Below are 24,958 nucleotides of genomic sequence, written 5' to 3'. Positions count from 1 at the left end.
TACATGGCTCATCAAGTGACTGACAGTCGGTCTAACCTATTTAAGCTGTCATTATTAAATGTAAAAAGTTATACTTTTAACTGCCTCTAGTTAATAGGACTGCAGACTGCACTTTTTATTCAGATAATTCATTTCCCAGGGCTCTGTGCAATTTATGTTGGTTCCCTATAGCACTAGTCCGGTCCTAACACAATATAATGGACTACTTCTGCCTTGGTAGAATCCCCAGCCCACAACTTGAATCACCTGTTACTCTTGTTTCAGTGTATCTTTGCCCTTTGTGAGAGAGACTTGCCGAGAGTAAGTCTCCCCATGGGATGCGCCGATCGTCCCCCTGGCAACCATCCCCTCTCCCACGTCACTAACTGAGAACAGTGGAGAGTAGGCGCGGCCTGGACCCAGGGGAGGATCTGTTCATGACACTGCTGGTGAGTGACGGCGCAGGAATCTGCGGCCGCTTCTCCGAGTAACGTCATTACTTGGTAAGTCCTGTGTTTGTTTATGCGCAGACGTCTTTGTGCTGATTGGAATGGTGATGTGGGAATAAATGGACCAAGGGAGGAGCATACGACATAAAAGACTGCATGGTCTAAAGGTTAGTTGCCACTGCCACTTCTGCAAACAAGATCTGATGAACCACTATGGAGTCTCCCTGACAAGCCACAGGGCGGAACGTCACTTTGGATTGCACTTTACTATTTGGTTGTATCCCTGACTGTGTGGGTGAGAGAGGGACTGTGCAGAGTAGCACACAGGTTCCTGAGGCACGGGGGTCGTCCTTATTAGGGCGAGTGCCCCAGCTACGTGCCACACAGCTAGGAAAAGATTACAATAGGGAATTCTGCACTGCACCCTAGGGATTAATAGGGAGAGCTCTTGTATGACACGGCTTCCCTTACCAATCACTCCCTGGAGCCACTGCTCTGTTTGAAATCAATCTCCAATCTCTTATATGTGTTGTATACCCATTGTGTACTTATGTATGAGTGCATGGACTCTTTGTAAGCTCCTAGTATTAATAATAGCTCACAACAATTTATATTATATCTTTGGTGACTATATATTTGGAGAAACATTTATTTGAGTGTGCAATATCTGTGCTAAGTGCAACTGTGATTTTGAATGTGTATACTAAGTACCTTGACAGTTTGTTTATGTCAGTGAATGTACATTATTATCATTACATTTTTGTTGGATGCTATTTTTAAGAGCAAATTATTAAAGGTTATATTTTAATATTCTATACCCCAGTTTATGATGGCGACTGTTTCCAATTAGGTGGGGAATTTGATACACTTGTGATACCCTTGTTGTTTCATCTAGCTACAAGCAGTTAGTAAGTAATTCATCTTCCCTTTTAATTATCAATCAGAGCACTGGTGTTCATGGCAGAAGGATACACATCATCCAAATGTTTACCCCTTGAGGTGATAAATTACTTTCAATCATACTTTTGAGTTTTCCTATAACATGCCTTGCTGAGAGTAAGGCATTTTCTGCTATTCCTTTACAAATGCAAATCAATCACCGGAGACCCCAAATCTGGAATGCTTGGATGTGTTAAAATTCATCAGTAAAATCAACCAAAAATTGTGATTTGATGAAGCAGCAATTCAATCAGTTGTATAAACCTGTTCTTATGTATTTTCAGCCTTCATAATTACATGCATGTGGGCATTATAGCTGGTCATACCTGGATGTCATAACATGTCTAACATCCCCATTATGAAAGGGAAGCAGTCACAAAATTTTAGGCCCACGAAACCAGAGGGGTAACATCCCCATGACCCTTTGAGATAAGGCACTGTGAATTTGCAATACAAAAGGTTTCTGTATGAAAATCAGCATGCACAGTCATTCTGTTGAGGAAAGTCACTGTGAATATGAGATAAAAATTTAAGACTACAGATGTTTTTATAAACCTACTAATCTACAGTATAGGGAAGAAGTCGCAGAAGATGTAACATGTTCTCTTATAGGAAGTATGTGTGGTACTTACACAATACCCTTTTTCTGTTTTCTGTTACTAAGTCTTTGTTATATTTTTCATATCTTTGAAAATATGTCAATCAGTGATCATTTCTCAATTTTAGGATATGGGAGAGATTACAATTGAGTAAATAATAACATGCTCATTAGTATCTTCAATTTATTGCACCTTGAGGTTGATGTCTGGCAGGCTAGGCACCGCTCCCCAGCCCACACAGTTGAGGTCTGGATACACACTGCTCAGAACCTGCTTCCATGTTTGTTCAGCAGCAGTTAATTCGATTTCGTCAAACCAGGAACCAGTGAAGTCCTGTCTCCTGAAAGAGATCAAATGCAGCAACCCATGAGCACGAGCATAAAGGGCTCACACCAAGTGCCACTTCTGTCAAATCAATTTATCTTACATAGTAACTGCTGGAAACGTGTAATGTCAGGAAGAGCCAAGGGATGCTTTTGAACCACTAGGCAAAAATAACCCAGCATTTGCAAGCAGGCCTATAGCATTATCCTGGATGGTTAAACCTTGGTGACTGACATTTTTCAAATGTTGTACACGTAAATACGGTAACCCTAATTACACGTGTAAGGGATGCAGCTTCATAAGGCATGCACTACATAGTATAAATAAAGAGGGCACTACACTTTAGATAAATTACATACATGTGCAGAAAAAAAGTAATGGTTGCTACCCCTCGGCTTCATCTACTTCCATCCGTTAAGTCTGCTTCCCAGCTAAGGTGCTGTTGCAAAACCAGTTTTGCAACAGCTGGAGGCACCCTGGATGGCAAACACTGCATTAGAGTACATTCACACATTGAATAACTCACAGAGGATTTCCCACTGCTTGTTTCACTATCATTAAAGGGGTACTCCGGTGGAAAACTTTTTTTTTTTTTTTTTTATCAACTGGTGCCACAAAGTAAAAATAGATTTGTAAATTACTTATATTTAAAAATCTTAATCCTTCCAGTACTTTTCAGTCTGACCCCCAATGCTCTCTGTTGACATGTCTGTCCGTATCAGGAACTGTCGAGAACAGGAGAGGTTTGCTAAGGGGATTTGCTCCTACTCTGAACAGTTCCTGACATAAACAGAGATGTCAGCAGAAAGCACTGTGATCAGACTGAAAAGAATTCCAGAAAGAAATACAACTTCCTGTGGAGCATACACAAGCTGATAAGTACTGGAAGGATTAAGATTTTTAAATAGAAGTAATTTACAAATCTGTTTAACTTTCTGGCACCAGCTGATAATTTTTTTTTTTTTTAAATGTATTTCACCTGGAGTACCCCTTTTATTTCAATGGGTCCACTGGCCATCTGCAAATCTGCAGTTATTGCAGATTTTCCTTGTATCTATATTAGTGAATGATTAAAAAAAACAAAAACAAAAAAAACTTGCAGTTTCTGAACATGTGAGCGTAACCTTAGGTTGTACAAGTCACATTGGTCAGGTACTGCAGTTTTAAAAGAATTTTATTGCAAACAAAAGTGCAACATTTGGTTTAGTGTGTCACATTTCTGCTGAAGTTCCAATAATTGCATAAAATAGACTGCAAGAAAACCACCAATGGAAATACCCCCCCCCCACCCCCCAAAAAAGCAGACTGGAAGGACACATAAGTAAATAGAAAATTACTTCTTGGAAGGCTAATGGCATATACAGGGTGGGCCATTTATATGGATACACCTTAATAAAATGGGAATGGTTGGTGATATTAACTTCCTGTTTGTGGCACATTAGTATATGTGACGGGGGAAACTTTTCAAGATGGGTGGTGACCATGGCTCCCATTTTGAAGTCAGCCATTTTGAATCCAACTTTAGTTTTTTCAATAGGAAGAGGGTCATGTGACACATCAAACTTATTGGGAATTTCACAAGAAAAACAAAGGCTTGGTTTTAACTTAACTTTATTCTTTCATGAGTTATTTACAAGTTTCCACTTATAAAATGTGTTCACTGTGCTGCCCATTGTGTTGGATTGTCAATGTAACCCTCTTCTCCCACTCTTCACACACTGATAGCAACACCGCAGGAGAAATGCTAGCACAGGCTTCCAGTATCCGTATACACTGCTATATACTACTATATACACTGCAGGAGAAATGCTAGCACAGGCTTCCAGTATCCATATATACTACTATATACACTGCAGGAGAAATGCTAGCACAGGCTTCCAGTATCTGTAGTTTCAGGTGCTGCAGAATGGGCAAAACAAAAATTGAAACAGGACCCTCAGTTTACGCAGAAGATTTTATTCAGTGATGAGGCAAACTTTTATGTGAATGGTGAAGTTAACAAACAAAACCACCGCTATTGGTCTGACACTAACCCACATTGGATAGATCCCTCCAAGACTGTTGGAACACAGAAAATTTATGGTATGGTGTGGTATATGGGGTACAAAGATAGTGGGGCCATTTGTCATCAATGGAAACCTCAAGGCCACTGGATATGCGAAATTGCTACATGATGATGTGTTTCCCTCTTTATGCACTGAAGCTGGCACGTTCCCTGAGTTTTCCAGCAAGATGGTGCACCACCACATTATGGGTGTCAGGTCCGAGCATTCCTAGATGAACGGTTTCCTGGAAAGTGGATTGGTCGTCATGGGCCAGTTGAATAGCCCCCAAGGTCTCCCGATCTGACCCCCTTAGACTTTTATCTTTGGGGTCATCTGAAGGCAATTGTATATGCTGTGAAGATAGGAGATGTGCAGCACCTGAAACTACGGATACTGGAAGCCTGTGCTAGCATTTCTCCTGCGGTGTATATAGTAGTATATAGCAGTGTATACAGATACTGGAAGCCTGTGCTAGCATTTCTCCTGCGGTGTTGCTATCAGTGTGTGAAGAAGGTCGTCCAGATAGGGTATCACCGAGATTCCCCTCGACCGTAACAGGCCCATCACCGGCGCAAGGACCTTTGTAAAGACCCGAGGAGCTGTGGCTAGACCGAAGGGAAGGGCTACAAATTGAAAGTGCCCCTCCGGGACCGCAAAGCAGAGGTACCGATGATGGCCCGGAAATATTGGCACATGGAGGTAGGCATCCTTGATGTCCACCGATGAAAGGAACTCCCCTTGTTCCAGGGACGTCACCACCGAACGGAGAGATTCCATTCGGAAGTGGTGGTTGAGAAGATGATGGTTGAGACGCTTGAGGTCCAAAATTGGACGCACAGAACCGTCCTTCTTGGGGACCACAAAAAGATTTTAATAGAAACCCCGAAACCGTTCCCCTGGAGGAACAGGAACAATAACACCCTGGAGAAGCAGAGACTGGAGAGCCGCTCGAAACTGCTTCGCCAGAGGAGGAGACCGGGGGGCTCGGGAGCGAAAAAAGCGATCCCTCGGAAGGGATGCAAATTCGATCCGGTAACCGTTGGAAACCACGTCCCTGACCCAAGAGTCTTGAATGTGAGAGGTCCAAATGTCTCAAAAAAGCAAGAGACAACCTCCCATCCGAGAAGAAACCGCGGGTGGGGGCCTCACTTCATGCAGAAGTGGGCTTGCGTTTGCCTGATTTGGGCGCAAAACGGCCGGACCGGTTGGAGTCCGACTTCCAAAACGGGCAAACCCGGAACGAGGGAGCCTTTTTGTCCCGCGAGGGCGCGTGCCTGGACCCCTTGTTGGAGCCAGAGGTCTGAAAGGACCGAAAGGAAAAGGTCTTCCTTTGTGAAGTGGGGCTAGCCTTATTTTAAGGTAACAAGGAACTCTTACCTCCCGTTGCCTCAGAGATAATCTCATCAAGGCGTTTGGCAAAAAGACGGCCACCCGTAAAGGGAAGCTCAGTGAGAGATCTTTTGGAAGCGGCATCCGCATTCCAAACTTTAAGCCACATAGAGCGGCGGAGAGCCGCTAGGTGACCCACAGCAAAGGCAGAACAACGGGCTGCCTGCATGGAAGCTGCGCACAGAAAATCCCCAGCTTTAGAGCATTGGAGAGCCAAAGCAGATAGATCCTCCGGGGGGATCCCGCTACGATATCCTGACGGAGCTTTTGGCACCACTCCGACAGGCCCTTGGACACCCATGTCGAGGCGAAGATGGGAAGAAGAGAAGAGCCAGCTGCTTCAGTGGCAAACTTCGGTAAGGATTCTACCTTCTTGTCCGTGGGATTGATGATGGCAGCGGCATCTGCCAGAGGCAGTGTAGTCGCCTTAGAGATCCGGGAAATTGGTGGAGGTGGTGAAGGAGGGGAAACCACCTTAGTGACAAAGACCTTGTCAAATGGATAACGTTCTTGAATTGTCTTGATTCCCGGGAACCTCTTGTCTGGATGTTTCCATGCAGTTTCCAGAATGTCGTCAAAGTCAGCGTGAGAGCTGAACTTCTGAGGTGCTGGCTTAGCACGATGAAAGGATACTCCTGGATTGACATCCGAAGATCCTGGGTCCTCCAAGAGAAAGGTGTCTCTTAGGGCTGTCACCAAAGAGTTCACCGTTGCAACTGAGTCCGGGCGGTCTTCTGAGTCAGATGCCGGCTCGGAAGCCTCGTCCACTAGTTCACCAGGGGAATGAGAATGAGTAGAGGCAGTCCTGGAGGGGGGCGACTCTGACCGGGTACGCGGCTCTGGCGTGGCAGAGTAGCCACTCCGAGAACGTCCTCTGGAGGAGAGATGTTTGTGTCCAGATGCCAGGGGGGGCGGGACGCTCACGTCTATCTGAAGACTCATTGGAAGAGTCAGACGAGGCACCCCTAGGACGCTTGTGAGAGCGTGAAGTATGTGGAGACGAGGAGCGTGCCCTTCCAGAGGTCCTGCGCAGGGAAGACCCCTTCAAGACAGTCACCACTTCCCGGGAGGCCTCAGCCACCGAGCGGGAGACTTGGGTCAAGTCAGCCATATACTGGGTCAGGGAAGAAACCCAGGCTGGTGGAGACGCTGAATCCACGGGGACCGAAGGGGCATCAGGGGGTACCAGGGGGTCTGGGGGAGCAGTGGAGCAGGCAGGGCAAGTGGGTTAGGCAGAGCCAAACAGCTTGGTATTACAGTGCTTACAGAGTAAGTCATAGTAATTCACTGAAGTTCCAGGTCTCTGTTTAGAGGGAGGAACAGCTCTGGGTACGGACATAATGTGGGAAAAAAAAGGGAGATAGGAACTTTCTCACCCTAGTCTGTGTCCCCTGTCAGCTGCAGTGAGGAAACTTGCTCTGTGCAGCTAGAGAGAGTGAAACAGGCCAGCCAATAGGAAGAGAGGGGCCTGCCTGAAGCAAGGCACTAAGTAACTGACCCCTTCCTACTGAAAATCACGCCCACGGCGCTGATTGGAGGCTGCTTCACGCCTCTGAGCGCTCCCAGCCCTGTGGGCGGAGCTACAGACCGGCCGAAGAGAGCTGTCATGGCGCCCGCTCCTTGTCCCGAGCGCACCTGTCGGCCGCTTGTGCACTCGGGGGAATAAAGCGGGTGGCCAAAAGCCGGCAGAGACTGCCGGAGAAAAGAAGTAAGCCGGGGCTGAAGGGCCCGGCTCATAGCATCGCCGCGGCTGTCAGCCACGTATAAGGCGCTGCTGGCAAAGTGAAAGTAAGCCGGCGCTGAGAGCACCCGGCCCGGGACAGCACCGAGGCTGACAGCCACATATAAGGCGCTGTGGACGAAGTAACACCAAGTACAGTAGTACAGTAACCCCCCGACCTGCGATGGCCCCGACATATGATAAAATCGACATACGATGGCCTCTCAGAGGCCATCACATGTCGATGTCAGCATCGACATACGATGCTTTTATATGTCGAGGCCATCGCATTAACTGCTATCCTATAGCGCAAAATGCTTAAGCTGCTGTCGGATAGCAGTTTAAGCATCCCGGGCAGGTTCGCCTACCTATTCCCGCTGCTCCGGGTCCACTTCGCGATCCTCCGGCGTCTTCTGCATCTTCTCCAGGGTCCGGGCCTCGCTTTCCAGCGTCGTTATTACGTCACTATGCACGCCGCGCCGGCGCAGCAGCGTAATAACGTCACCAGAAAGCGAGGCCCGGACCCTGCAGAAGATGCGGAAGAAGCCGGAGGATCGCGAAGAAGACACCGGAGCAGCGGGACAGCATCGGGAGCGGTGAGGACCTGGTCCGGAGTGGCGGGGACAAATGAGTACAGCTTCCTATACTTTACATTGCACGGATTCCTCAATATACAATGGATTCGACAAACGATGGGTCGTTTGGAACGAATTACCATCGTATGTTGAGGGACCACTGTACACACACATAAGTGCCGGGAATAAGGCGCTGTGGACGTAGTGGCACCAAGCACACACACACACACACACATAAGTGAAGTGCCCCATATAAGATGTCCCTTCAGGTGCCACTGCTCCCCCAAAAATAAAGTGCAGCCCCTGTAAGCTAGCCCCAAAATCTGAAGGTGGGCCAAAACAGGGGGTCTCCAGTGGCTGCGAGTCCGTAGCTATGGAGAAAAAAAGGGGGAAGTACTTACCTCAGTCAGAAGAGCTTACCTAATGGAGTCTTCAGTGAAGTCTTCAGTCAGCTTTAGTTACCTGCATCACACCTGGCTGCTATGCGCAAGCGAGGCGAGCAGGGAAATAGGGAGACCCGGACCCATGAGGTACCACCCAAGCGCTGACCGCTGGCGAGGGGGGGGTTAACAGCGCATCTACGCAATGTCTGTGCCCCCCTCACTCGCAATGGGGAAACGGAGAACCGCAGTCCCTGAGTCCCCACTTGAAAACAGCAAAGAAAAGGAATAAAAAACTAACACGTCCCTAACTAGGAAAACAAAAAATCAGAAGACCTGGTCTGGAGCAATCCAGACCACGTCCACCTCCTTCAGACACTAAGCTTTAACTGACTAGCCCAGAGCCTGAAGGCGGGTGTATCCTGCTGGGAGGAGCTGACTTTTTTTTATCACCATAGTGTCACACCTCCTAGAGACAGCAAGATACACCCACTGTCTGTGTCCCCCAATGGAGCCGATAGAGAAAGTTATTATTATTATTATTTTACATGCCTTTCTATTATTGAACTGCTTTTTGAAAAAAAAATAAAAAATCAAACTTTTTTTTTAAAACAAAATTAGTATGTTTAAAATTGTCCTATTTTGACCTCCCATAACTTAATTTTTCTGCATGTGGGGCTGTAAAAAGGATAATTTTTTGATCTGTAGTTTTTATCGGTAGCACCAATTCCACAGTGGAATTCCAAGTGTGGAAAGGACATCCACATGTTCATTGTTTAGGCGGAATTCCGCCAGATTGCATTGTGATCTATGAAACGGCATATGTCTACATGGTCCTATCGCCGATGATTTCGTCAGCACCTACTGCAAGCAGACATTCCGCCTTTCCGAATTCCGCTGGATGAATGTCCGCATTGTGAAGGAGCCCTTCCAAGCAGCGGTCCATTAAAAAAAAAAAAATAAGTTTGCAAATTAGCACTTCAGAAGGAAGGGTACTGGTTCTCCTCTGCAAAGGGCTGTTTTAAAGGCATTTCACATAGCCAACTAGAACCCTATTCTGTAGGTCTGTCTATAGATGGTGTCCCTGGTTTGGCCAATATCTCTAGTCATATTTTAAGGCTCTGATAAGGTCAGCCATTAACTTACAGGGTAGCTACATCTAAATGTGACCATACAAATTTGATAAAAGTAGGTTAATGATTAAACAAACAGTTGAACAAACAACCATCTGATGAACGATCTTTTCACAGATGCAGCCAACATTTTATATTAGTTGAAATCATCAATTTCATCTAAGATTAACCAACTTTAACCCCTTAAGGACCCATGATCTACCGGTACTTCATGAGTCCGCTCCAATTTTGTCTCACAATTATTTTTTTTCCGTTTCGCTATAGATTTTTGGGTAAAATGACTGATGTCATTACAAAGTAGAATTGGTGGCGCAAAAAATAAGCCATCATATGGATTTTTAGGTGCAAAATTGAAAGGGTTATGATTTTTTTAAAGGTAAGGAGGAAAATGCAAAAACGGAAAAACCCCGGGTCCTTAAACCCTTGAGGACCAGGGGTTTTTCCGTTTTTGCACTTTCGTTTTTTGCTCCTTGCCTTTAAAAAATCATAACCCTTTCAATTTTGCACCAAAAAATCTATATGATTGCTTATTTTTTGCGCCACCAATTCTACTTTGTAATGACGTCAGTCATTTTGCCCAAAAATCTACGGTAAAACGGAAATAAAAATCATTGTGAGACAAAATTGAAAAAAACCCCTCAGTTTTGTAACTTTTAGGGGCTTCCGTTTCTACGTAATACATTTTTCGGTAAAAATGACACCTCATCTTTATTCTGTAGGTTCGTACGATTAAAATGATACCCTACTTATATAGGTTTGATTTTGTCGTACTTCTGGAAAAAATCATAACTTCATGCAGGAAAATGAATACGTTTAAAATTGTCATCTTCTGACCCCTATAACTTTTTTTTATTTTTCGGCGCATGGGGCGGTATGAGGGCTCATTTTTTGCGCTGTGATCTGAAGTTTTTAACAGTACAATTTTTGCATTGATAGGACTTATTTTGCACTATTTTGGACTTTGGAATTTTTTTGCGCGTACGCCATTGACCGTGCGTTTTAATTAACGATATATTTTTATAATTTGGACATTTCCGCATGCGTCGATACCATATATGTTTATTTTTATTTACACTGGGTTTTTTTTTTATGGGAAAAGGGGGATGATTCAAACTTTTAATAGGGGAGGGGTTAAATAATCTTTATTCACTTTTTTTTTGCAGTGGTATAGCTCCCATAGGGACCTATAACACTGCACACACTGATCTTTTACATTGATCACTGGTTTCTCATAGGAAACCAGTGATCCATGATTCTGTCGCTTGACTGCTCATGCCTGGATCTCAGGCACTGAGCAGTCATTCGGCGATCGGACAGCGAGGAGGCAGGTAGGGACCCTCCGGATGTCCTGTAAGCTGTTCGGGATGCCGCGATATTGCCGCGGCTATCCCTAACAGCCCACTGAGCTAACCGACACTTTTTACTTTCACTTTTAGCCGCGTGGCTCAGCTTTGAGCGCGCGGCTAAAGGGTTAATAGCGCGCGGCACCGCGCGGTCCCGGCTTCACTATGACGCCGGGCCCGCCGTGATATGATGCAGGGTCACCGTGGGACCCCGCGTTATATCACGGGAGCGGGACCAAGGACGTACTCATACGTCCTTGGTCCTTAAGAGGTTAAAGGGGTACTCCGGTGGAAAAACAATTTTTTTTTCTTTTTTAAATCAACTGGTGGCAGAAAGTAGGGATCGACCGATATTGATTTTTTAGGTCCGATACCGATAATCTGTTGAGGTTAAGGCCAATAGCCGATAATTTATACCGATATTCCGGTATAAATTATCGTCTATTTCTCCCTTTTTTTTTGTGGGGGACCCAGCAGTTGGACTCCCACCAAAATAAAATGGGCTGCATGGTGAAATCTCCTTGGTTCAAGTGGCTTTTCAGCTGTTGCAAAGGAACAACTCCCATCATCCATGGAAAGCTTCAGGTATGATGGGAGTTGTAGTTTTGTCACAGCTTGAGAACCACTTATTGGGGTATAGTTTCACTGCAGGACTTTCAAGTGACTACAGCTCAGATGAGAAACAGGCCAGACGCCAGGTCATCTGGTCCAGACGCCAGGTCTTCTTCCATCTTCTCTGCAGAGTTGACGCTTGGACATCATTGGTTCCTCATTTTGTCAGCAGATTCTCATTGTCTGTATGAAGACAATAACCATTGTAATCCTGCCAGATACTATGGGGGAGATTCATCAAAATCTGTCCAGAGGAAAAGTTGCTGAGTTGCCCATAGCAACCAATCAGATCACTTCTTTCATTTTTAACAAGACCTCTGCAAAATGAAAGAAGCGATCTGATTGGTTGCTACGGGCAACTCAGCAACTTTTCCTCTGGACAGGTTTTGATAAATCTCCCCCTATGCCCTTAAATATAACCCTGCCAGACATCATGCCATACACGGTTTCATCTGTTTGGCAGAATCCCACCCTTGTAATGACCTCCCCCGGACCCCTAAGTCGTCCCCCCCACCAGACTTATCTTTGTCCTCGTCTTTCAGACCTCTAAGGGCTTGCCCACACTGCGGACATTCAGTCGGCAGAATTCTGCCTGCAGCAGGCGCCACCTAAGTCCTCAGTGGTAGGACCACGCTGACAGCAATGCAGTGCGGCAGAATAAACATGTTCATTCTTTGGTAAGACGTCCATTGCGCCAGCATAATTCCACTGTGGCAATTCCACAGTATACACAGAGCAACAGAATCCCATTTTAAACAATAGGACTCTGCTGCTAGTGGATTTCCACAGTGAAATTATGCCAGCCGAATGTCCGCAGTGTGGATGAGTGCTTAGTCCCCCCAGGCCTCTTAGTTCTCCTCCAGATCCCCCTTTTTCCCTTGTTCGGAACCCTTAGTCCAGTGGTGTCCAAACTGTGGCCCTCCAGATGTTGCAAAACTACAATTCCCAGCATGCCCGTTCCATTGGCTGTCCGGGCATGCTGGGAGTTGTAGTTTTGCAACATCTGGAGGGCCACAGTTTGGACACCACTGCCTTAGTCACTCTCAGACCCTCTGTTATCCTCCTCCAGCCACTAAGTCCCCCCCAGATCCCCTTGTCTCCTTCTCCACCACACTTTTCTGCCCTCCTCCCCGACTCCTCTATAATTATTAAAACTTCTTCTCTGCCATCACACACACACACCTCTTTGATGCTTTATTATCTTCTAACCCCCCCCCCCCCTGTGATTTTCTACACTCCAATTACAGCCCCCTCCCTCATTCCATACTGCTCTTTCTCTCCCCCATCCTCCTTTTCACCCACCTTCTCACCTTGTGGGGAGGACAGCTGAAGCAGCTCTGTGGCGGCGGGATGTCCTCCTCCTCCTCCAGCCAGGGTACAGACCGTGACGTTAGGTGCCTGCGTTGTGTGCTGCGTCCCTGCCTGTTAACTCATCGCTGTTGTAATAAAGAAAACTGTGTCCCTGTAGCAGAATGTGACTCTCCTCCACAGGGACACAGTTTCCTTTATAACACCGGCCCGGAGAGAGGTCCCCTTCAATGCCGAAGAGGAGGAGAGCGGCGATGTCCACATATGCTTTATTACAAGAAAAAGTGCAAGGGCAGATGAACGGCCCCTGTAAATATGCCACTAATGGCTCCTTTGCTGATATATGGGGCTCAGGCCCCAGATAATTTGACATAGGGATGCCCCTGCCGTGGATGGCAGCGTGAGAAAGGTGAGGGAGTGGAGGAGCGGGACAGCTGACAGCCCCTTCTCCACCGTGCTGTCAGCTGTCAGGCAATTGCTCCGCACGGCAAAACAAGGCGTGCGCACGAATCGCGGGACTTCAGTCCCGGCCTGAAGTTCAGGGCCGGGACTGAAGTCCCGCGATTCGTGCGCACGCCTTGTTTTGCGCATTATCGGCACGTTAGAAGCCGATACTGATAACGGGAAAAAACGTGAATATCGGCCGATAATATCGGCCGTGCCGATAATCGGTTGATCCCTAGCAGAAAGTTAAACATATTTGTAAATTACTTCTATTAAAAAATCTTAATCCTTCCTGTATTTATTAGCTTCTGAATACTACAGAGGAAATTATTTTCTTTTTGGAATGCTCTCTGATGACATCACGAACACACTGCTCTCTGCTGACGTTATTATAATAATAATAATAAGTCTTTATTTATAGTTGTCCTTAGTGGGATTTGAACTAGGCCCCAGAACTGCAAGGCAGCAGTGCCAACCAGCTAACCACTGCCCTTAGCATACATCCGCTATGCACGGTTGCTAAAATGGACAGAGATGTCAGCAGAGAGCACTGTGGTCGTGATGTCATCAGTGTTCCAAAAAGAAAGGAATTTTCCTCTGTAGCATTCAGCAGCTAATAAGTACTGGAAGGATTAAGATTTTTTAATAGACGTAATTTACAAATATGTTTAACTTTCTGGCACCAGTTGATTTAAAAAAGAAAAAAAATGTTTGTCCACCGGAGTACCCCTTTAAGAGGTTATTCTAAGGTATATGGGCACCTTAGGCCTCCTTTTACACAAGGCAATTATTAAACAAATAGGCTGATAATCACCCTGTGTAATAGGGCCAGTGATCAGTTGACAAATGAGCTAATGCTTGTTCATCAGCCGATCATGGATTTTTGGCAAGTTTAACCCCTTAAGGACCAGGCCATTTTATACCTTAAGGACCGGAGCGTTTTTTGCAATTCTGACCACTGTCACTTTAAACATTAATAACTCTGGAATACTTTAAGTTATCATTCTGATTCCGAGATTGTTTTTTCGTGACATATTCTACTTTAACTTAGTGGTAAAATTTTATGGTAACTTGCATCCTTTCTTGGTGAAAAATCCCAGAATTTTATGAAAAAAATGAAAATTTTGCATTTTTCTAACTTTGAAGCTCTCTGCTTGTAAGGAAAATGGATATTCAAAATATATTTTTTTGGGGTTCACATATACAATATGTCTACTTTATGTTTGCATCACAAAATTTATGAGTTTTTACTTTTGGAAGACACCAGAGGGCTTCAAAGTTCAGTAGCAATTTTGAAATTTTTCACAAAATTTTCAAACTCACTATTTTTCAGGGACCAGTTCAGTTTTGAAGTGGATTTGAAGGGTCTTCATATTAGAAATACCCCATAAAAGACCCCATTATAAAAACTACACCCCCTAAAGTATTCAAAAAAACATTCAGTAAGTGTATTAACCCTTTAGGTGTTTCACAGGAATAGCAGCAAAGTGAAGGAGAAAATTCAAAATCTTCATTTTTTACACTCGCATGTTCTTATAGACCCAATTTTTGAATTTTTGCAAGGGATAAAAAGGAAAAAATTTTTACTTGTATTTGAAACCCAATTTCTCTCGAGTAAGCACATACCTCATATGTCTATGTTAATTGTTCGGCGGGCGCAGTAGAGGGCTCAGAAGGGAAGGAGCGACAAATGGTTTTTGGGGGGCATGCCGCATTTAGGAAGCCCCTATGGTGCCAGGACAGCAAAAAAAAAACACATGGCATACCATTTTGGAAACTAGACCCCTCAGGGAACGTAACAAGGGGTAAAGTGAACCTTAATACCCTACAGGTGATTCACGACTTTTGCATATGTAAAAAAAATATATATTTTTTTTACCTAAAATGCTTGGTTTCCCAAAAATTTTACATTTTTAAAAAGGGTAATAGCAGAAAATACCCCCCAAAATTTGAAGCCCAATTTCTCCCGATACAGAAAACACCTCGCATGGGGGTGAAAAGTGCTCTGCTGGTGCACTACAGGTCTCAGAAGAGAAGGAGTCACATTTGGCTTTTTGAAAGCAAATTTTGCTCTGGGGGCATGCCGCATTTAGGAAGCCCCTATGGTGCCAGAACAGCAAAAAAAAAACACATGGCATACCATTTTGGAAACTAGACCCCTCGGGGAACGTAACAAGGGGTAACGTGAACCTTAATGCCCTACAGGTGTTTCACGACTTTTGCATATGTAAAAAAAAAAAAATTATTTTTTACCTAAAATGCTTGTTTTCCCAAAATGTTTACATTTTTAAAAAGGGTAATAGCGGAAAATACCCCCCAAAATTTGAAGCCCAATTTCTCCCGATTCAGAAAACACCCCATATGGGGGTGAAAAGTGCTCTGCTGGCGCACTACAGGTCTCAGAAGAGAAGGAGTAACATTTGGCTTTTTGAAAGCAAATTTTGCTCTGGGGGCATGCCGCATTTAGGAAGCCCCTATGGTGCCAGAACAGCAAAAAAAAAACACATGGCATACCATTTTGGAAACTAGACCCCTCGGGGAACGTAACAAGGGGTAATGTGAACCTTAATACCCTACAGGTGTTTCACGACTTTTGCATATGTAAAAAAATATATATTTTTTTTACCTAAAATGCTTGGTTTCCCAAAATTTTTACAATTTTAAAAAGGGTAATAGCAAAAAATACCCCCCAAAATTTGAAGCCCAATTTCTCCCGATTCAGAAAACACCCCATATGGGTGTGAAAAGTGCTCTGCTGGCGCACTACAGGTCTCAGAAGAGAAGGAGTCACATTTGGCTTTTTGAAAGCGAAATTTTGCTCTGGGGGCATGCCGCATTTAGGAAGCCCCTATGGTGCCAGGACAGCAAAAAAAAAACACATGGCATACCATTTTGGAAACTAGACCCCTCGGGGAACGTAACAAGGGGTAATGTGAACCTTAATACCCTACAGGTGTTTCACGACTTTTGCATATGTAAAAAAAAATATATTTTTTTTACCTAAAATGCTTGTTTTCCCAAAAATTTTACATTTTTTAAAAGGGTAATAGCAGAAAATACCCCCCAAAATTTGAAGCCCAATTTCTCCCGAGTACGGCGATACCCCATATGTGGCCCTAAACTGTTGCCTTGAAATACGACAGGGCTCCAAAGTGAGAGCGCCATGCGCATTTGAGGCCTAAATTAGGGACTTGCATAGGGGTGGACATAGGGGTATTCTACGCCAGTGATTCCCAAACAGGGTGCCTCCAGCTGTTGTAAAACTCCCAGCATGCCTGGACAGTCAACGGCTATCTGGCAATACTGGGAGTAGTTGTTTTGCAACAGCTGGAGGCTCCGTTTTGGAAACAGTGGCGTACCAGACGTTTTTCATTTTTATTGGGGAGGGGAGGGGGGCTGTGTAGGGGTATGTGTATATGTAGTGTTTTTTACTTTTTATTTTATTTTGTGTTAGTGTAGTGTAGTGTTTTTAGGGTACAGTCGCACAGGCGGGGGGTTCACAGTAGTTTCTCGCTGGCAGTTTGAGCTGCGGCAGAAATTTTGCCGCACCTCAAACTTGCAGCCGGATACTAACTGTAATCCTCCGCCCATGTGAGTGTACCCTGTACGTTCACATTGGGGGGGGAACATCCAGCTGTTGCAAAACTACAACTCCCAGCATGTACGGTCTATCAGTGCATGCTGGGAGTTGTAGTTTTGCAACAGCTGGAGGCACACTGGTTGTGAAACACCGAGTTTGGTAACAAACTCAGTGTTTTGCAACCAGTGTGCCTTCAGCTGTTGCAAAAGCTACAACCCCCAGCATGTACGGACAGCGGAAGGGCATGCTGGGTGTTGTAGTTATGCAACAGCTGGAGGCATACTACTTTGGCTGGGGATGCTGGGGATTGTAGTTATGCAACAGCTGGAGACACACTGGTTTACTACTTAACTCAGTGTGCCTTCAGCTGTTGCAAAACTACAACTCTCAGCAGTCACCGACAGCCAACGGGCATGCTGGGAGTTGTAGTTATGCAACCACCAGATGCACCACTACAACTCCCAGCATGCACTTTAGCTGTTTGTGCAAGCTGGGAGTTGTAGTTACACAACAGCTGAAGGTACACTTTTCCATAGAAAGAATGTGCCTCCAGCTGTTGCAAAACTACAAGTCCCAGCATGCCCATAAGGGCATGCTGGGAGTTGTGGTGGTCTGCCTCCTGCTGTTGCATAACTACAGCTCCCAGCATGCCCTTTTTGCATGCTGGGAGCTGTTGCTAAGCAACAGCAGGAGGCTGTCACTCACCTCCAACGATCCTCGCCGCACAGGTCAGTCCCTCGTCGTCTCCGCCGCCGCCGCTGCTCCTGGGGCCCCGATCCCAACAGGGGCGCCGGGGATCGGGGTCCCCAGCACCCGGGGTGCACGTCCCGCACCCGCTCACGTCCTCCGGAAGAGGGGCGGAGCGGGTTGCGGGAGTGACACCCGCAGCAGGCGCCCTGATCGGTCGGCCGGTAATCCGGCCGACGAATCAGGGCGATCGTGAGGTGGCACCAGTGCCACCTCACCCCTGCTGGCTCTGGCTGATCGGGGCCGTCTCTGACGGCCCCGATCAGCCAATAATTCCGGGTCACCGGGTCACTGGAGACCCGATTGACCCGGAATCCGCCGCAGATCGCTGGACTGAATTGTCCAGCGATCTGCGGCCATCGCCGACATGGGGGGTCATAATGACCCCCCTGGGCGATATGCCCCGATGCCTGCTGAACGATTTCAGCAGGCATCGGGGACCGGCTCCGCTCCAGATGGTTGCGGGGGGCCGGTAAAACACATGACGTTCTCATACGTCATGTGTCCTTAAGGACTCGGAAATGGAGACGTATGAGAACGTCATGTGTCCTTAAGGGGTTAAAAATAGTTTTTTGTTGATACCACATTGCCCTAAGTAATAGCGCATGTGCAGCTGACAAATGACAGCAAAAAGGGCTGTATGAATGACACAATAAACCTAAACACGGCCTTGCCCACTCGATACCAAATTGTGTAATAGACTCAGTAAACGAGCACATGGTGGTGGTGGTTGGCCTGCGTAAGACAGCCCTAAGGCGCTAGTTTTCTTCTTTTAAAGGAGACATAGGGGGGGATTTATCAAAACCTGTCCAGAGGAAAAGTTGCCCAGTTGCCCATAGCAACCAATCAGCTTGCTTCTTTCATTTTTAACAAGGCCTCTGCAAAATTAAAGAAGTGATCTGATTGGTTGCTATGGGCAACTTTTTCTCTGGACAGGTTTTGATAAATCTCCCCCATAATTTGCACATTTACACAATTACTAAACTTTATTTGCAATAATTGGAAAAAAAAACATCTTTACTTCATGTGGGTTGGTCAGTTAATTATGTTAATGGATGACACTGTATAATGAAATTGCATTAAAAAGCAAAACAGATAAATAAATAAAAAAAATTTACTAGGCAAGAGGGATTTAGGGAGCTTTCAATTGTACATAAAGAAATGTACAAAAGCAGAAATTGTTACGTAGAATTTCACACATTATGCTCTGTTGAAAAAAACAAACATACTATACAAATGAAAGCTCCACTTTCCCTCTGGCTGTGTAAAAATGAGCCAATCATCTTGGGGGATGCTGCATGTTTTTCTGTTTTTAGTTATATTTTCTATAGGCACACTCATTTGACAGCTGTCTTCCCACATTGTGTGACCTCTTTCACATATTGCTGAACCAGCTAACCCTCTATGTAGGCTTTTGCCCCTTCTCGGAAATGACATATAGTCTTACATCAAGGGAGATTTTGGAGCACCCAGGCTTTTATTCTCGCTCAGCCTCTCAAGTACTCAGCTTCTTTCTATTCACCATGGTTTCAAGCCCTGTTGCCTCCATCATAACACAAGGTGTATAGGAGACAAGAATAACAGTACAGAAATGTAATTAATTTACTGGCCTAAGTGTCTCCACTAATCAGTCTTAAATGAAAATCACCACAAGAAAGAAAAACGCCCAACCGCTAATTGTGCACTGAAGGTGGTAAACATGGCATTGTGCAATTATTTTATTTCCTTATCAGGAATCCAGTCAGAAAAGGAACAACAGATACAAATCATCAAGAAACTAAATTTACATTTTGCACTCGCGTGCTGAAAGGTTTATCAGTTTTACGTCCCAAACTAAATTATAGAGTAGCAAATAAAAATCAAGGTGTTTGGAATGTCTCAATTTGTAAGCTATTATCATACCATCAACATCCTTTTAGGACACTATTGTCTAATGAATACTAATGTATATCCAATGTGATTCTAACATATTTCCCTCCATTAACCAAAAAGAACTCTTTACCTCCCCCAAAAAAGTTCTAAAGTTTTAGCCATTCACCAACAAAACCACAGAGGGGTGGTTCTGTTATGATTTGATAACTTTCACTATGTCATATTTAAAAGAGAAATGCAGTGAAAAACCTTTAACTCTCCCTGTGCCCGGGCTGCAAAAATTAAAAACTTTAACTCACCTTCCTAAGTTCCCCCATTGCACCAGTATCGGCGTCCTGTTCCTCCGGCGCTGCTCGGCTCCCTGCTTCTTATTCTTGGAACATCACACTTCAGTCAGTGCATCGCCAGCCGCAGCGATGTCCCGCCTCGGCCGGTGATAGGCTGAGCGCACGGTCATGTAAGGAGCCAGCCAAAGCTAACCACAGCAGACACTGGGGATTGGGAGCCCCAGCTGCCGGTGTCCACTCCCATTAGTGACACACCCCCCCCCCCCCCCCCCCCCTCAGAAGAAATCAGGACAATAGTGAGGTGGCAATGCCACCAAACTCCTGCTGGTAAAGGGTGATAGGTGATGTCTCGCACAGCACCTATCACCCTTTTTTTTCCGGTCTGAATTGACCGTCGATTTGTGGGGATCGCTGACCCCCCAGTGGTTTGCACTGGGTGCCTGCTGAATGATATCAGCAGGCATCCTGTTCCGTTCAACACCTGGTTACCGATGGTGAATGGAAACGTCCAGGGTGTATTGGGATCTATACAGTGAACTCCTTGTCATGTTTAACCCCTTAAAGGGGTAGTCCAGTGGTGAAAAACTTATCCCCTATCCTAAGGATAGGGGATAAGTTTGAGATCGCGGGGGGTCCGACCGCTGGGGCCCCCTGCGATCTCTCTGTACGGGGCCCCGGCTCTCCGCCGAGATAGCGGGTGTCGACCCCCGCACGAGGCGGCGGCCGACACGCCCCCTCAATACATCTCTATGGCAGAGCCGGAGATTGCCGAAGGCAGCGCTTCGGCTCTGCCATAGAGTTGTATTGAGGGGGCGTGTCGGCCGCCGCCTCGTGCGGAGGTCGACACGCCCCCTTCCAGCGGGCTGTCGGGGCTCCGTACAGGAGATCGCGGGGGGCCCCAGGGGTCGGACCCCCCGCGATCTGCAACTTATCCCCTATCCTTAGGATAGGGGATAAGTTGCTCACCACTGAATCACCACTGGACTACTCCTTTAACCCCTTAAGGACACATGACGTACTGGAACGTCATGTGTCCACTCCCGATCTATAACGCGGGGCCACGGCGTGGCCCCGCGTCATAGCGGGTCGGGCCCGGCCTCTAACAACGGCCGGGACCCGTGGCTAATAGCGCGCGGCATTGATCGCTGTGCCGCGCGCTATTAACCCTTTAGACGCGGCGTTCAAAGTTGAACGCCGCGTCTAAAGTGAAACCGAAAGCATGCCGGCTAGCTCAGTGGGCTGTTCGGGATAGCCGCGGTGAAATCGAGGCATCCCGAACAGCTGACAGGACAGCGGGAGGGCCCCTACCTGCCTCCTCGCTGTCCGATCGCCGAATGACTGCTCAGTGCCTGAGATCCAGGCATGAGCAGTCATGCGGCAGAATCATCGATCACTAGTTTCTTATGAGAAACCAGTGATCAATGTAAAAGATCAGTGTGTGCAGTGTTATAGGTCCCTATGGGACCTATAACACTGCAAAAAAAAAGTGAATAAACATCATTTAACCCCTTCCCTATTAAAAGTTTGAATCACCCCCCTTTTCCCATAAAAGAAAAAACACAGTGTAAATAAAAATAAAAATAAACATAAATGGTATCGCCGCGTGCGGAAATGTCCGAATTATAAAAATATATCGTTAATTAAACCGCACGGTCAATGGCGTGCGCGCAAAAAAATTCCAAAGTCCAAAATAGTGCATTTTTGGTCACTTTTTATATCATGAAAAAATGAATAAAAAGCGATCAATAAGTCCTATCAATGCAAAAATGGTACCGTTAAAAACTTCAGATCACGGCGCAAAAAATGAGCCCTCATACCGCCCCATACACGGAAAAATAAAAAAGTTATAGGGGTCAGAAGATGACAATTTTAAACGTATAAATTTTTCTGCATGAAGTTATGATTTTTTCCAGAAGTGCGACAAATTCAAACCTGTATAAGTAGGGTATCATTTTAATCGTATGGACCTACAGAATAAAGATAAGGGGTCATTTTTACCGAAAAATGTACTACGTAGAAACGGAAGCCCCCAAAAGTTACAAAATGGCGTTTTTTTTTTTCAATTTTGTCTCACAATGATTTTTTTTCCCGTTTCACCGTAGATTTTTGGGCACAATGACTGACGTCATTACAAAGTAGAATTGGTGGTGCAAAAAATAAGCCATCATATGGATTTTTAGGTGCAAAATTGAAAGAGTTATGATTTTTTAAAGGCAAGGAGCAAAAAACGAAAATGCAAAAACGGAAAAAACCCCGGTCCTTAAGGGGTTAAGGACCCAGACAATTTTTACTGTAGGACCAGGCCATTTTTTGAACATCTGACCACTTTCACTTTAAGCATTAATAACTCTGGGATGCTTTTACCTTTCATTCTGATTCCGAGAATGTTTTTTCGTAACATATTCTAATTTATTTTAGTGGTAAAATTTTGTCGATTCTTGCATCGTTTCTTGGTGAAAAATTCCAAAATTTGATGAAAAAATTGAAAATTTTGCATTTTTTTAATGATTCACATATACAACATGTCTACTTTATGATTGCATCATAAAGTTGAAATGTTTTTACTTTTGGAAGACATCAGAGGGCTTCAAATTATAGCAGCAATTTTCCAATTTTTCACAAAATTTTCAAAATCGAAATTTTTCAGGGACCAGTTCTGTTTTGAAGTGGATTTGAAGGGCCTTCTTATTAGAAATACCCCACAAATGACCCCATTATAAAAACTGCACCCCTCAAAGTATTCAAAATGACATTCAAAAGGTTTGTTAACCCCTTTGGGTGTTTCACAGGAATAGCAGCAAATTGAAGGAGAAAATTCAAAATCTTCATTTTTTACACTCACATGTTCTTGTAGACCCTGTTTTTGAATTTTTACAAGGGGTAAAAGGAGATAAATCTTCCTAAAATGTGTAACCCAATTTCTCTTGAGTAAGGAAATACCTCATATGTGTATGTCAAGTGTTTGGTGGGTGCACTAGAGGGCTCAGAAGGGAAGGAGCGACAGTGGGATTTTGGAGAGTGAGTTTTTCTGAAATGGTTTTTGGGGGACATGTCGCATTTAGGAAGCCCCTATGGTGCCAGGACAGCAAAAAAAAAAATCCACATGGCATACTATTTTGGAAACTACACCTCTCAAGGAATGCAACAAGGGGTACAGTGAGCCTTAACACCCCACAGGTGTTTGACGACTTTTCGTTAAAAGTTGGATGTGTAAATAATTTTTTCTTTTTTTTCACTAAAATGCTAGTTTTCCCCCAAATTTTAAATTTTTGCAAGGGGTAATAGGAGAAAATGCCCCCCAAAATTTGTAACCCCATCTCTTCTGAGTATGGAAACACCCCATATGTGAACATCAAGTGCACTGCGGGCGCACTACAATGCTCAGAAGAGAAGGAGTCACATCTGGATTTTGCAAAGCAATTTTTCCTGAAATGGTTTTTGGGGGGGCATGTCCCATTTAGGAAGCCCCTATGGTGCCAGGACAGCAAAAAAAAAAAAAAAACACATGGCATACTATTTTGGAAACTACACCTCTCAAGGAACGTAACAAGGGGTACAGTGAGCATTAACCCCCTACAGGTGTTTGATAAATGTTCATTAAGTGGGATGTGAAAAGGAAAAATTAAGATTTTTTTTTTACACTAAAATGCTGGGGTTACCCCAAATTTTTCATCTTCACAAGTGGTAAAAGGAGAAAATGTCACTGTAAATTTGTAAGTACATTTTTTTGGAGTAAGGACATACCTCCTGTCTGGGCGTAAACAGCATGCACAGCGGTCTCAGAGGTGCCGGAGATCAGTCAGGGTCCTTGAGCTGTGTATTTCTCCTATGGAGCCAGAACAGTGGGACCCCCCCCTCAAGGGGCATTACATGGGGTAAATAACTGGGGTACACTAAATAACTAAAATGGGGTACAGTGGGACATAAAATTATAAAACAGGTTATGTTCCCAGAATGATGATCCAGAGCATAGCCAAAACTAAAAAATATGCCCACCTCAAACCCTATGCTCTGAATCATCATTCTGGGAATGTGATGTGTGTGGCCGTCCCTAACCTGTTGCCTGAAATGCGCACCCCGCTCAGGTGGAGAGAGCGCTGCACATTTGAGGCAACATAAAAAGTCCCCGATGATAGGGACTCAGTGACCCATGACCCATTTTTATAAACAATACCCCCAGAGGTCTTATCAGTTTTTTTTTTTTTTTTTTTTTTTGATTAAACATTTTTTTGGGATATTTAGTGGTTTTATGGGGTTAAAACTTGGAATGTACTTTGGACTTGGTACATTGGGGTCAAATTGTGGAAAATTAAAATGAAGAGGGAAAATTTAGTACTCCAAGGAAGTGTGATACTCCCTGAAGCAATCCTTAATGCAGAGGCCCGGCTGATCGGGGCAAGTGTCACATTGAGTGATGGTGTCCTTCCGAATCCCCCTCTTGTAACACACTCTGCATCTTTTCTGGGCTCGTCCCTTCTTTCCAGTGTGGGGGACCTCACCCGGAAAGTGTTGGCCTGGGACGATCCTGGCACCTATATTTCCAGTTCCTTGGGAAGTCCGGCCTGCTCTTTCCCGGTCGCCAAAGATCAGGACCTTTAGGACTTCTTCTTGGAACTGGAGGAATGTCCCTGTGTTGCCAGCGTACTGGGACAGTACAAAAGAGTTGTACATGGCAACCTGTACCATGTAGACCACAACTTTCTTGTACCATACCCGTGTTTTCCGCATGGCGTTATATGGCTTGAGGACTTGATCAGAAAGATCAACTCCCTCCATATACCAATTGTAGTCCAGAATACAATCGGGCTTGAGGACCGTTGTTGTGGTACCTCGCACAGGGACAGGTGAGCTGCCATTACCATGAATAGTGGTCAGCATAAGGACATCCCTCTTATCCTTATACTTGACCAACAACAGGTTTTCATGGGTAAGGACACGGGACTCACCCTTGGGAATAGGTGTCTTCAACAAAATTTAGAGGGAGGCCTCTCTGGTTTTTCCACACGGTCCCACAAGTGGACGTCGATCTGGCGGCAAGGGATGTGAACAGAGGGATGCTGGTATAAAAGTTGTCCACGTACACGTGGTAACCCTTATCCAGCAATGGGTGCACAAGCTCCCAAATGATTTTCCCGCTAACACCCAGAGTGGGGGAACAATCTGGGGGTTCAATACGGGAATCTCGTCCCTCATACACTCTAAACTTGAGAGTGTACCCAGAGGTACTCTCACA

At 45.1% G+C, this 24,958-nt stretch overlaps 1 protein-coding gene across 1 annotated transcript in view; it reads right to left on the bottom strand.

Moving 5' to 3' along the window:
- The window catches only part of FAAP20 (FA core complex associated protein 20), a 77,691-nt gene that overhangs the window by 26,373 nt on the left and 26,360 nt on the right, over positions 1-24,958 (bottom strand). Inside the window, exon 3 of the mRNA XM_056542331.1 lies at positions 2,159-2,306. Within this exon, the coding sequence (XP_056398306.1) occupies positions 2,159-2,306 (148 nt within the window). The remainder of the gene's footprint in view (positions 1-2,158; positions 2,307-24,958) is intronic.

This window comes from Hyla sarda, chromosome 10, assembly GCF_029499605.1.
Source record: "Hyla sarda isolate aHylSar1 chromosome 10, aHylSar1.hap1, whole genome shotgun sequence".
Taxonomy (NCBI): domain Eukaryota; kingdom Metazoa; phylum Chordata; class Amphibia; order Anura; family Hylidae; genus Hyla; species Hyla sarda.
Note: the sequence above shows the minus strand (reverse complement) of the source record. Positions and strands in the feature narration are given on the sequence as shown.